The sequence below is a fragment of the Ostrinia nubilalis genome, chromosome Z (assembly GCF_963855985.1).
Source record: "Ostrinia nubilalis chromosome Z, ilOstNubi1.1, whole genome shotgun sequence".
Classification (NCBI taxonomy): Eukaryota; Metazoa; Arthropoda; class Insecta; order Lepidoptera; family Crambidae; genus Ostrinia; species Ostrinia nubilalis.
In genome coordinates, this window is record NC_087119.1 from 11,990,369 (window position 1) to 12,005,504 (window position 15,136).

General features: G+C 36.2%; 1 protein-coding gene across 5 annotated transcripts in view; it reads left to right on the forward strand.

The window, feature by feature from the left end:
• Positions 1–11,763, forward strand: part of LOC135086819 (uncharacterized) — a 31,370-nt gene extending 19,607 nt beyond the window's left edge. For 4 of the 5 annotated variants that reach the window (XM_063981613.1, XM_063981615.1, XM_063981611.1 and 1 more), the window contains exons 3-5: positions 3,553–3,666; positions 5,705–5,794; positions 11,630–11,763. In XM_063981613.1, coding sequence (XP_063837683.1) covers positions 3,553–3,666; positions 5,705–5,794; positions 11,630–11,710 — 285 coding nt within the window. In that variant the 3' untranslated portion in view covers positions 11,711–11,763. The remainder of the gene's footprint in view (positions 1–3,552; positions 3,667–5,704; positions 5,795–11,629) is intronic. The other variant, XM_063981614.1, reaches the window with a different exon arrangement.
• The last annotated feature ends 3,373 nt before the right edge of the window (positions 11,764–15,136 follow it).

Here is a 15,136-nt window from a genome sequence, read left to right on the forward strand (position 1 = left end):
GTCTGGGTTTTTTTTGTATGGGGCGTGACCGTTCTTCTTTGAGCGTGACGAAGCAAACGCACACAAACGTAGTCAAACCATTTATATTTTTATGAAATTGATATTTTTTAAATACGCCAACTAAGCCTGTTGAAGTATGAAGGGAGGATATCAATCAATCAACAGCCCAGCAAAAACAATATTATTCAATTTCAAATTGCATTATTCATACTACGGTTGTATCTTTTCAAAGAAAATTGTATTTTAAAGTCATACTTGACGCGACGTATGCTAAATTACTACGTACTAGGTGGAATAGGTATTTGGATCAAGTATTAATAAATACTAGGAATAGGTGCACCTAGTATCAAATTTACCTAGTATAATAACCCATCTCTACTCCCATACATGCCCATACTGATCAACTGCCCGACTAAACTATCGGCCGACGAAAAATCAACGGTGTGCGCCTACTCTTAAACTATTATTATTTGACATTAAGGGCATATTTCACAATCGCTTAGTAGGGCCTGTTTCGCCACTTCTGGATAAGTTGTGGATAGCCTGTCTGACGGATCATTTGACACATTTTTATAGAAAATACGTGCTAGCTAGATTGATTCGAAACTTCGAAGAATGGTGATACTCCTCTTCAAAAAAGGTGACAAAACCTTGTTGAAGAATTTATAGACCCATTTCGCTTCTGAGCCATGTCTACAAGCTGTTTTCGATAGTCATTACGAATTGTCACGCTAGCAGGCTCGACGACTTTTAGCCCCCCGAACAAGCCGGTTTCCGAAAAGGCTTTAGTACCATATACCATAATAATATACGCAATGGCAGATTATACGGAAGATCAAGGAGTATAATCAGCCACTTTGCGTTTGTGAACTATGAGAAAGCCTTCGATTCGTTTGAAACATGGGCAGTGCTTCAGTCTCTTCAACTGTGCCAAATTGACTATTGATACATTAAAGTGTTGAAAGGCTTGTACAAACACGCTACAGTGACAGTCCCTTTTAAGATCAGGACCCGAAACCTATCCAGTTGCAGCGAGGGGTGAGACAGGGAGACGTCATCACCACCGCCCTGGAAGATGTTTTCAAGCTTCTGGGCTGGAGCGGATTCAGCATAAACTTCAACGGCGAGTACATCACCCAGACAGCAGACGATATCGTAGTCATGGCTGAGATCGTGGAAGATCTAGGCACAATGCTCGATGGCCTCAATAGTCTCTCAACAAGTGGGTCACAAAATGAACATGGACAAGATTTAAAAATCATGTCTAAAGACCGTGTTTGCACACACTCCTCTAAAAGTTGGAGACTATACTCGAAGTTGTTGAATATAATGTATACCTGGGACAAACAGTCCAGTTAGGTAGGTCCAACTTCTAAAAAAAAGGTCAATCATCGAATCCAGCTCGGCTGGGCAGCCTTTGGGAAGCTTTAAGATATTTTCACGCGGCTTCTCCGTCGCGTCGCCACTCCGCTTTAAATCCACTTTGAATCCACTTACAATCCGCTAGGGTGGCAGGGGCCTTAAAACTCAGAGGCACACTGATGTTCAAATACCGTAGCCGAGTCCTAAAGCCGCGGTACGCGTTCGCCACGAAAAGAGTGAGCAAGACAGCAATATCTCACTCACACGTTTCATGCCTTGTTTATAACGACTAGTCTTAACGCCCAGTTAATAAAACATTACAAATAATATCACATATAAACAACAAAATTAAAATTAAAACTAAATGTATTCTGTCGAGAACACTGAGAATATTCCCGGGAGCGTTCTCGGTTCTCGAGAATATTCTCACTGGGAATATTGCCGGGAACGAGAACTTTGTCAGCGGCACATCTCTAATCACGAGTTACATAAGCACTATCCCTCTTCTTTTTATTTAAATTGTTTGTAATTACCAAATAGCGGTTTCTTTGATATGTGGAATTTAATATTAGACGCTTTAATAAGTGAAACAAAGTTAGCTTATTGCTAGTTTTATCGTTAAGAAATGCCACGCTTCGGAGTAACCGAACGTACACCACTGTTCAACGCGTCATTTTTGAGTTAGAAGTTTGAAAAATATTTTTCATATGGTTCCATGGACAGTTCTTTGATCATTTCTGACTGTATATATTCCCAGCCGACATTATTTTTTTCTTTCGGTAGCAACGGCAATGCTGCTACTAAAGCAACGATCCTTCTCGTCATTATTTTTTTAAAGTCTTAGGCTGAGTTGCACCACCTAATTTTGACCGTAAGTATAACGATAACCGGTGCTTTTTGTATGGAGTTTGACAGATTTTTGACGTTTGTCAAAGTTAAAGGAAGATGGTGCAACCTAGCCTTAATTGTTTAAAAGCGCAATGATATATTTTCATTGAAAGTCCCCTAAAATTGTACACAACCAACAAGTCATAAATATCATCTAGTACATGTACACTTTGTAACCTTCAGTAGGACGTAGGTACGCGATACTAATGTCGTATAACTGCGTAAACTGGTATCGAGAACAACCTGATATGCCTAGCAAATGTGATAACTGCATTTTGGAAATTTGACATTCTGGGAGTTTGACATTCTGGGGTCTTGACATGGGGATAGCCAGGTGGGATGGGTGGAACGGGGGTAATTGAAATGTTCCTCTTATCCCACCTGGGTGGGAAGAGTGTTATTTTTTTTCCACTCCTCCCACCCAGGCGGGATGGCCAGGTGGAATAGGGGAATATTTTGGCGTTCTGGCGCGTTATTAATTTCTTTCCTATTGGCATCGTCGTCAGAAGTTTCTTTAGAATCTTCCTAGTTTGAGGTAGTAATCTTAACGTCGCTTTGTGATTCAGGTCAATTTGTTCATAATGCGTACCAACCAGGTGCACGTCCGAAGTGTGGTGTGAGAAGTCCGATATATCGGCAACAATATCGGCGACTTATGGGTCTTGAAGTTTGTCTAAATCTTCTTCACTTGTAATATGTGAAATGTTATCAGCGAGCAAAAAAGTTTTAAAGCCAAGTTTCGGTTTACATCAAAACATAGCTTTATATGGGCTTGTATTTATTTCCTGGAAAATATGAAAGAAAAAGGAACAAACTAGAATGCAAATATGATATGAAAACAATAATGGTGGGGGCTCTACAAGAGCCCGCATTTTCTTTTGTTACTTTTATCGGTATGTACTAACATTAAACTCATGAATGTGATTATTTTTTTACTTTTACTTCAACTTTTGGTATTCTTTTGGTAATAATGATAGATTTTTTAGTCTTCTTCTTCTTCTGCCTCGCCTTATCCCGTTACGCGGGTCCGGATTTTTTATTTGTGGAGTCCCAATACTTTCATGTCATTTTGTACATTCAGGTTCATGCTCTCTTTTGTGGCAATGGAAAGGCACTTTTGAATCACGATAGCCAATTCATTAGTAACTTCAATTAATCACACTTACCGTAACATAAACAGAATCTTCAAAAAATAAATAAAAGCATACAATTTGTAAAAAAGATTTGTTCCACTTATTGGTACATGCTTCGTTTTCTAGTGGTCAAAAACTGTTTTTTTTTACATTTATTAATATTTTACAGCAATCTCACGTACCTGGTGACGCTGGGACAAGGCGAGTAGTAATGAAACCAGCTCATTCTTTGACGAGATTGGCTAAAACATTGACACTGGGATTTGATCCCTATTTTAGTAAGGTACGAGTACATAACATATCTTTTATTGCTATAAACGTGTTTAACTAGGCTCATTAAAATATATTTATACGTGTACCATCGGCAACAGTGTTAACTGTCCATTGCCAGTCATGTCATCTCGTTCTATCGCAAAGAATCACCATTTGATTAGAGCGAGAACAAAAACGGAAATGGATAGTTAACAGTGTGGCCGTGTGTACATATCCATGTCGCAGTCGGATTGTATAATCCGCCGTTTTACATTACAGCTAAGCATTTTCCATTACAGCTTTGTTTTGTAAAACGGCAATTAAACGTTTAGCCGATAGATTTCTTCTCACGATATTCCTTAGTGATTAAGTAAGAATTATTATCTTCGTTACTGTACACTAATTAATATATTTAGCTACAGTATTTTTTTTTACTTATTATAAATCACAAGGGACACCATCTAAAAAAAAGTAACTTAAAACAAATAAACTTTTCTAAACATTTTAAGAAATAATTTGATATTTGGCTTAAGGCTTTGAATATAATTTAAATAATCACAAGGGACAGCCATCTCAAAACAAAAGGTAACTCAAAACAAATAGGTACATAAAGTTTTAGTATTTTTTTCTGGGTTATTTTTCTTTAATACTAAATAATCTTTACCGTTGACTGTGGCCAGTCATAATGTCATATTTTTACATTGTGTAGGATACCGCTGAACATCAGAATTCATAGCCACTTAAGCTGTTTTGATGTGGGTTATAACCTCTAAAACTCGGTCCCTTGTCCACGGTTTTTCTACAATGTAGAACACATTGAGAAGAATAGAAATTCTTTAATTGCACATTAATATTGGTTTTAAAGTCACTGTCGACAGTCATGTTTATCACGTTTTCTTTATTAAACTCACAAATAACACCGCAATTTAGCAATACACTTTCTGTATCCGACTCTATTGTTGTTGTTAAAATGTCAGGCAGCTTCACGGTATTGAAAATGCGAACTAAAAACTCAAAGCAGCGGGTAATGAATGACAAGCTGTTTTACATTACGGCTAGCCGTATTGTAGAACGTTTGGCTTTGGCGCCGAATACATTCCGGTAAGCCGCCGTATTACAAAACAGAGCCGTAATAGAAAATGCCTAGCTGTAATGTAAAACGGCGGATTATACAATCCGACTGCGACATCCATACATGATTGGTGGTTTTCACGAATAAAATATTTGTCCTTTAATAGATTGTTGTAAACTCCTTAGTTCGTTGTAGCCTCATAATCTCACTGGTGACCCCGATGTGATATGAACATGAAACCCTCTGATTAATTTATTTAATCCTACTAGAAGGTGTGTTTTTCTTGGAACATACGAGTAGTTTCCTTTAATGGCTCGTCTCTATCATCCTTTTTGAGTTGTGTGATAATGACTTGTTACGTTCCTTCCTCTAAAACTATTTTTAAATTCCGGGTGTCCTCAAGTTGTCGTTAGAAAATTTAGAAGAACATTCACAATTCATTATTATGGACACTATTCCAATGTTCTGCCGTAATCGCGAAACAAACGGTTGAAGGATTGTGTATTTCTCTTTTGAAATTGAAAGGATATCATTTCTAATAATGGCCCGACTATTGGATTAGTCTCAATATTATTTGTTAAAGGGCTTCCAGTAATCTGAGAAACTAGTCCTTTTGAATGCCAAGATACCTATAGAATCTTTTGTCTTAGAACCCAGATTAGCCCAAAATGTGCCTTCATAGTATGGTGAATGTGCCTTCGCGTTAGAGTGTCTACTTATACATATTGCTCAAAAGCTGAATTTCTGGTTCGTACACCAGATTTTTCAACTACAGAGTCTGCTGCACCCTGATGTTTTATGTTGACCACACAATAAAAATTGGTATGGCTCAAATCAGTGTTGTACGGAAAATATGGACCGTAGTCTACAGAGTCGGATTCCTCGACAAATCAACGTTATTCTGTATTTTTTTAAATCTGAGGAAAAACACAATAACAAGTTATATTAAGTGAATTAATTGACAAATTATGTTTTACTTAAATTGTTTACATTTCAGGGATATTTTGAACCCTTTGAAAGAAGGCCGAAACCAGTTACACTTGTCGCCTTCCGAAAAAATGGCTTGTTACCTAGAACGAAAACTAATGTAAGTACATTACATACAAGTAAAACCGGATGAACTGAATTTGTAACTAATTTTAATGAAATATACAACGTGTCCCAAAATTCAAGGATAAGCCGGCGCCGCAGGATGGACATAGTCATGACTACTTTAGAAAAAATAACAAAAAAATCTATCTTAATTATTTTTTAAGTTACACAATAAATTATGAAATTCTTTGAAAATTGACACCCCTTATGATATTTAAAATTACCACGACCACCATTTTTCAAATATTTCTGTTTTTTTGTTTGTATCGGCAACTTAAGTAGTGCCTTGCAGTTTTTACACAAATGTTAATCAAAATATGTAATTTCCTTGAAATTTTGAACGATTTTTACTTCACTCCAATTTGACTCGTCGTTTTGTAAAAAACAGTATGAATACTACTGCGGCAAGTTTTTTATAAAGTTGACGGAACTAGCCAAGATTCCAAAATGGTATAATACTCTAAGAAAACTAGTCAGAAACAAGGTGGTAATAACGTCCTGTATCCAGCGTTCTGCATGAATGACAGTATACAATTGTCTTTTAAAAAATCTTCGTTGAAGTCACCAAAAAGTAATGTTGACATATTGTTGCAAAAAACAATTTAGTTTATGAACTCCATGAAAGTTCTCTTTGTACATCTGGGTGATTTGTATAATGCAAATAATCTATGATTATTAGGTATATTCAAATGAAACTGCTTCAACGTGACCAAAAGTACTGGACTGTTGGAAGTAACTTCTGGGAGACGTGATGTGTAAGTCATGTTTGACCCACGCTGAGATTCCGAAACCAGGATTTGACGCCGCTGGCTTAGGTCCATTGGTTCTAACGATTTCTACAAAACTTGGTAGAGAGAATGAATCCTCATTGCAACTCCAAGTTTCTGATGTAAAATAAATGTCTGATGCTAATATTTGCGAGTCACTGGCTATATCTGGTATGTGTTTTTTCAAAGACTGTACGTTATGGTACATAATCTGTGTGAAATTATGGCGCTCCCTAAGAAATTTAAAAATTGGTACTATTGGTTTCTCGCGTAACTTTGCCTTTTTTTACAATAGCATCTTTACTACATAGTTGGAGGGCGGGGTGCTTTGAATGATTCAGTCACTATAAATAGACCTTGCGCTGTAGTCGCACGAGAACAAGCGACATACATCATAGACCTTTGAATAGTAGGTTTTAAATGGACAACAACTCGTTCTAATGTTGTACCCTGACTTTTGTGAAATGGTGATGGCTTCAGCTGGAACTAATGGGTATTGACTTTTGCGAACTTGTAAGTGTGATGATTTGTATCTTTTTATTGTGTATGTGACCGGTTCTAACGGAGTCCAATTTCTATGTAATCTACTTTTATATCGACTTAGTGAACTAACAGCGTTATTTCTCTTAATTTTGCCAATAATAGCTTCATCGAAGTTCAACCAAATCCGCAACGTTCGTTTTTCACCCGTTTTTTTGTTAATAGCAAAATCAATAGCTGTTAATACTCCAGTAGATCCGTTTGTTAGACCATCAGCAGTATCTAGTATATTAATTGTCAACATTGTATTTTGCCCCTACCTTCAATATGATTTTTTTAGGAAGTCCATAATTATGTTTGTTGAGTTGACAACTTAGAAACAGTTTCTAAGGCTTTCTCCTTCATAATGATATTTGGTTCTCCTGAGACAGAGTCGATTGCTCATGACAATGCACCTTCACTATCCATAGTCGACAGAACTCTACTGTTATGGTCGTCTACTTCACGGTTGCTAGCATACAAATTGACAGCGCCTCGAGCATCATCTGGTAAAGTAGAAAGACTAAAACAACGACTTCTAAACAGTTCGATATCGTCACTCGTCATGGTTCCACTTGCTAAATTATTTAAAGCCAGAGCAAAGGCAACATCGTCTTTCTGTCGCATTATTTGGTTCAGTTCTGTAAGAAGAAATAGATCCCAAATAGGTGTCCCAGAAATTTGCGCAAGAGGATTTCGTGAGCTAGATTGGAACACCCAGTTGTCACCAACTGGTGGTAATTGTCTAAAGTCACCAACAACAATAACAGATATTCCAGCAAATAAAACTGACGAGTGAAAAATTTGCTGCAACCGACGGTTTATTTGGTGAAAAGTTCTGGATCCAAGCATTGAAATTTCGTCAATAATTATTAAACGTAATTTTGATAGTTTTGTTGCAAGTGTATTGGCAACGCTCGGTGAAAGTTCAGGTAAAATACTTCCTGCTTGTGAAATAGGTAAACCTAATGCACTGTGAACAGTTTGGCCACCTATTCCAAAAGCAGCTTTTCCTGTAAAGGCCGTAAGTAAGATTTTCAAATCATCTGGGTTAGAACCAGGTTCTCTATTAAAAGTAAGTGTTAATATTTGAAATAAGGCTCTTATTAAAACACTTTTACCGACTCCAGCTCCACCGCTCACAAACAGATAAATAGGAGAAGACGAATCAGACATTTTGTCAGTGACGTGAAACAATATGTCTTTTTGGTCAGAATTAAGTTTTCGGATGAAATTGAAATTGTTCGCTTTCAAGTTTTATTTTTTCTTTCATGTCTATAAATTTATTCTTTACGTTAATGTCTGGATTAATTAATTCAATTTCTTCGTTACGCCAAGGAATATACAGCATAAGCTGTTCTCTATAAAAATTATCTGGATCGTCTAAAAAACTAAAACGTCTGAAGCGAATTATCCTTGGACTTGCTTTTCGTCGTATAAATCCTAGATTGTCTTCTAATGCCCACCAATTACCAATCATTTCATCTATGTCGTTTTGAGAACAGTTACTATTTGGACTACTATTTGGTTGAGTCACTGGTATACGTGAGAAACGTGGACAACGTTTAGAATAAACAAAATAGGCTGCAAAGTAAGCTAAACTAATATATTATAAGGCAACAGGTCGTTTTGCGTTGTAATCAATGAAACTATTTTGGAAAATGTCAGATGAATCTTCATCTAGTTTGGGTTCGTTGGATTTGTCTTTTCGAGCACTTTAGTGCTAGATGATGTCCAGGGTCCTGATGATGATGTCAAGCTTGTTTTTATAAAAGTTTTTTTTTATTACAACTTTATTCTAAACTTTTTAGTTGTTTCTCAATCTCATCTCATGTCCCAAGTGCTCGGGAAGACAAGTCCAACGAACCCAAACTAGATGCAATTCCGCCGTTTCGTTTAGAAGTTCCTATGGCCACCTCCAGACTCCATCCAGCTCAATGGTACCATAATACTGCATTGTCATCGTACTTACACAAGTATACCCAATTTCAGCTTAATTGGTTGAGGAGAACTGGTTTTAAATTCAGCTGCAAGATTTATCCCACTCTAACTAACAAGCGAAGTGCTTGTAAAAATGGTACGCATATCTTTTTTGCGACTAGGTTTCATAGAGTATTATACCCTTTTAGAATCTTGGATAGTTGCGTCAACTTTATAAAAAACTTGCCGCAGTAGTGTTCATACTTTTTTTTACCAAACGATGAGTCAAAGTGGAGTGAAAGTAAAAATCGTTCAAAATTTTAAGGAAATAACATGTTTTGATTAACTTTTGTGTAAAAACTGCAAGGATTTTGGGGGTTTTAAGAGTTGGGATGGACAGCAACACTACTTAGGTTGCCGATACAAACAGAATAGTCCAGTCAATAAAGCATTATAGATGGAAAACTGTAGAACACAATTTCTGACTTCAGGACTTTATTTAGACTAGTTAGGAGGTAAACATAGTAAAAGTCCCCACCCTTAGCCCTTGAGCCAGCGGGGAGAGGGGTGTTTAAAGATGCCACTTTTCGGTTTTTCGCTTAATCCTCGGAAACTATGCGTCCTAGTGACATGACTACTTTGAACCAAAAAAATCATATTCAATTTGCTACAGGTGAGATAGTCAAGTTTTTCAATAAATTAGTAGATAGTATAGTTTTCACGGCATCTGCTCTAGAAGGTCTGTAATATTGGAAATTTTATTTATGTCTTACATGTTCCCATCAGGAGAAAATCGACTAAATAAACATTGAGCAATCATTCTAGACATGCGGGAGCATGTTAAGCCTAGTTCCAGGGAGGGGACTGCACCGTGCGTATATTTAGACGAACCACTTTGAGCCACTTTTGACTCCTCATCACTCAAAAACTACTGTGCATTAACACTTCAAATTTGGCTCATATGTTGAGACTTGCAAGATATACATCAGTTTCAAATTTCACAAATATCCCTCAAACGGTTCTTTAGGTATTGGCGTCCAAAAATCTACATGTTTGACCTATAGACCAAATTCTAACCACTTCCAGATGACATCGAAGGTTCAAATTTGGCATCCAGAAAGGTAGTTATGTAAATACAAAGGAACAAATAAAAAACCAGTAAATTTTAACATTTCACATGTTATAGATAGATGTTAGTGTTCTAAATGTCGATTTTTGAACGTCAATACCTAAATAACCGTTTGAGGTGTATTTATGAAATTTGAAGCTGATGTTTATCTTACAAGTCTCAACACATGAGCCAAATTTGAAGTGTTAATGCACAGTAGTTTTTGAATGATGAGGAGTCAAAAGTGGCTCTAATTGGTTCGTCTAAATATACGCACGGTGCAGTCCCCTCCCTGGAACTAGGCTTAACATGCTCCCGCATGTCTATAGTGTTTGCTCAATGTTGATTTAGTCGATTTTCTCCTGAAAAGAACATGTAAGACAAAAATAAAATTTCCAATTTTACAGACCTAGAGCAGATGCCGCAAAAACTATACAAGATATAGAAAAACTTGACGGTCTCACCTGTAGCAAATTGAATAAGCTTTTTTTGGTTCATAGTAGTCATGTCACTAGGACGCATAGTTTCCGAGGATTAAGCGAAAAACCGAAAAGTGGTACCTTAAAACCCCCCTCTCCCCGCCGGCTCAAGGGCTAAGGGCGGGGACTTTTGCTATGTTCACCACCTAACTAGGCTAAATAAAGTCCCGAGGTCAGAAATTGTGTTCCACGGATTTCTCTCTACACCGTCGTTAAGGCATTCATTGACTGGACTAGAAATATTTGAAAAATTGTGGTCGTGGTAATGTAAAATATCATAAGGGGTGTCAATTTTCGACGAATTTCATAATTAATTTATTGTGTAACTTAAAAAATTATTGAGATAGATTTTTTTTCTTATTTTTCCTAAAGTAGTCATGACTATGTCCATCCTGCGGCGCCGGCTTATCCTTGAATTTTGGGACACGTTGTATAAATTACTAGCTTTTGCCCGCGGCTTCACCCGCGTGAAATTTTGTTTGTCACAGATCGTCATAAATTATAGCCTATATGTTATTCTGGGTTATAGACAATAAGACTGTAAAGTTTCAGCAAAATCCGTTCAGTAGTTTTTGCGTGAAAGAGTAACAAACATCCAGACATCCAAATTTTCGCATTTATAATATTAGTAGGATTTAATTTTAATGAGTTTTGGTTTGGTTATTAATTTGTTTTACTATTATTATTTAAACCTTGCGTTTAATCGTGTAGTCCACCATTTTTTCGGTCTGGGGCAAATATTTTACTGGGGTGCGTAAATAAATATACTGTTAGGCGGTTATCACACTGCGCCGCGTTCCGCCGCGGAGCGCGTGATTTTCATATACAAAATCACGCGCGCGGACGCGTTGTCAGTGTGAAGTGCCGCGCGTGTTTTCTATACAAACTGAGGTACTTGCATACAATGATTAAATCTGTCGCCCCGCGCTCCGCGGCGGAGCGCGGCGCAGTGTGATAACCGCCTTAAGGTTACTAATACTAAAATTTTTCGGCGCTATTTGCAAAATACTTCTTCAACATATATTTTTTTACGACAGACGGGAGACGGCAAGTCGGGAGAAGTAGCTGAACTTCAGTCGCCATTCAACGATATCAGCAACTTTTGGGTGGACGATTAATAAATGACCTCGAAATAGCAATCAATAGTTAATTAATATAGATTTCCTAAATATGTTTAGTTTAAATTATTACTTTGAACAGGGTATAGATAGTATCACCATGATCTATTGTGCGAGTTAACTATCAGAGGCGCTTGATGTGGTTAATGATTATGTCAATCGCTTTACCCTAGTAAAAAATCGGTTGTGTTTTTGTTTGTCAATGAAGTCATAATATGTATATTTTCACGCAAGTGCCATAGTCAGTGTTGCCACCTTGCAGAAAACTTTTTCACTAGTTTTGGTCTGAAATATCACAAGATTTAGGGATCGTTCAAGACGCTCTTTAAAAAGCTCATATAAAGGCGATTCCTCTCATCATTATACATCGAATGAAGCAACTCTGCTGCGTAGCAATTATGTTCGTTCAAAGAGAAATGCAATTTCAGTTCATCCCATTGAGACAATATTCTGGTCACTGTTTGTTCAATAGTAAGGAGTATCACAAGAGCGCTATGTTTTTAAAGGTTGCTCGTCACAATTTATTGTCTCATATACAGGGTGTCCCGTAATGTAACGTCAAGCCGGAACTGGGTGTTGAGGCAAGTTGTGCTGGTTATCAGAAAAATAGAAAAAAAAATCTATGTGGCATATTTTCAAAATAATAGGCAATTAAAAAAATCTAAAAATTCTACTCCAGGTGACGGTCCTTTTACTCGTGTTGCCACAAATCTTCACTTTTTCCAAATTTTTTTTTGTTATGTGGGTCGTTCTACTTTTAAGGTCTTAACCATGAAAAAAAAATAAAGAAAGCTATTTAGTACATTTCATACGACTGAAATGTAGGAAAATTACCATAGATTCGGTATATGTAGACCAGCAGCTCAGTTTTTTATCAAAACTTATATTTTTTTGCGTTTTACTAGACTAAGATGGAAAAAAATGTATCCTTCGTCACGAAATTCAGTTGTTTAAAACTCGATAAATTAAAAGAAATTTCAATAGATATTTGCATTTATTATTACAAAATCTCAGCTTAAATCAGTCTTGGACAATTGGTAGTTTATCGTTATTTAACCAGGTAACAATTCCATAAAAATCAACAGTTTGTCCCTTTCGTCACATTTACACCTTTAAAACTTAACAAAAATCAATTATTTTTCTGTTTCATAAAGTTATATTAAAAAAGTAGTATTACACACTAAAAACCAAGTATTACACGACATAAAATGAGTTACAAAAAGAGTTAACACTCGCATTTTTGTTGTTTAAGAGATAATATTTATTAGGGGACGAGATCAAACTCTTCGTTACGAAGGAGACGTAAATGTGATGAAGTAGACATCTAACACTTAATAATCAATCTAACTTGAAAACTAATGAGTGTCTCAGCCATTTTTCATTAAGCACAGGCATATATTTGCTTATTACTAAAACAGATAATGAAAAATATGAGGAAAATCAGTAAAAACCTACACAAATAGGAACTGAAACTAAGAGTATTAAGGAAAAAAAATCATTTAAAAAACTGCTTCAACTGGTTTACTAAACGAATACAAAATTCGTATACCTTTTTCTGAGGTGTTTTTAGTATTCTTAACATATTATCTAACTGCACAAAGGACACATCGTTTAGATGTAGGATCACCTGTTACGAAGGATACGTGTGACGAAGTATACAATTTTCCAAAAAGATCAATAATAATCGTAAATAACGATAATTTGGATCGAAAACTATACTTTATCTTAAAGATTACATAAAAACAAATCATGTTTACAGTAAAACAATTTAAAATTCGATAAATAAATACCAAAAACCGCTGTGACTAAGGATACGCCCAATAAACACACGCCGCCCGTTTTCGTGCTTGATGTAAAAGAAGTGACGAGCTGGCTATGTTAAACACTTGATTTGAGTTTTGTTCTATACTCTATGGTCTATGGCCTTTCGTTTTACTAAAAAACGTGATCTACTCACGTATTTTTTAAGAACTTATTTTAATATTTGACTGTTCGTGACGATGGATACTCTAATTTTCGGGACAATCTTTCGTCACACCAAAAAAATATATTTTTACAGATAAATAAAATTAAACTTTGTAGTTACCATGTTTAACAATGTATATCTCTTTTTATTTAAAAATAATTGTGTGGCTTCAACAAATTATTTCTAAAAAACGTAATAGTTCTAAGCAACACCTAATGGGGACATGCCGTTTTAGCTTTGTTGTAATAGTTTGAAGTCATTTTTTTAACACAGTTAAATTGTAATTGAAACTTAGTGTAACTAGATAATCTAAACAGGTGTTATTAACTTTATTTAAATAAAATAAATGATAGTTTCTTCATTGTGTATTATAGTATTAACCTTCGTTATTGTGGGGACAACCTTATTTTTGTGATGGACTCTAAAAGTAGAACCACCCATGTAACTCTGAATAATGCTTCTCTAAATTGTTATCAAAATTACAAAACCAGCTGCTCCAGCTTGGATGAAAAAAATACATTATTCCCAAAAAAAATTTCAAAATAAAAATTTTGCCTAGTTTAAACTGACTGTACTGAAAAAAAAATGTACTACGCGAGTGTGGCAAGTGACGTCATAATTTGGCGCATTTAGTAAGGATTCGAAAATGGTATAACACTTGGTAAATTTTTGCTGTGATTGTCGACAATTTTTGGTTTTTTGGAAATAGTCCCGTTTTTAACTTTATCTACCTTGGTTAAAAATTATTATTCTAATGTGCCCAAAATTCAAGTTTCTGTGACTGACTACCGTACAGTCAGTCACAGAAACTTTTGTCACCATGACAGTAATTAGTAGTTGACATACTGTGACAAGAGTCACCCGTGCGCGCGCGCCTTTACTACCTGCTCTGCCTGCACTTGTACTTGGTAACAGGGATAATAAGGATATGAAGTTTCGGTTATGGATACGGTTACAGATATTAGAATAATATTATACCGGTTTCGGTTACGGTCACGGATATGAAATCATTTCAGATTATCCGAAAGTTTCGGATAATTTCGGTTACGGAATTATTAGAATTTCAAAAATGTAGGTAATACAAATAGCAAGATGCTGCGTGAGCGTGACCCACATAGCTACTTTATGTACCAACTAAGACGACACCTATGTATGATGAACGTAAAACAGGCTGGCATATTAGATGGTGCCAGCGAATGCCAGACAAGTTGGTAACAAATATTAAGATTTAAGGTACAATTCCAAGACGGGCCGCAGACCGCAAACTGCAACCGCAAACTGCCAAACTATGAAATCGGCAGCGCGGCATTGCAGCTGCGGCGTGTATACTGCAGATTTCATAGAGTTTTGCAGTTTGGAATTGTACCCTTAGACTCCGCCTTTATCCGAAACTATCCGTAACTTTTGAATCAGTTTCGGTTACGGTTATGGATATTTTTTTATTTCGGATATCCGATAGT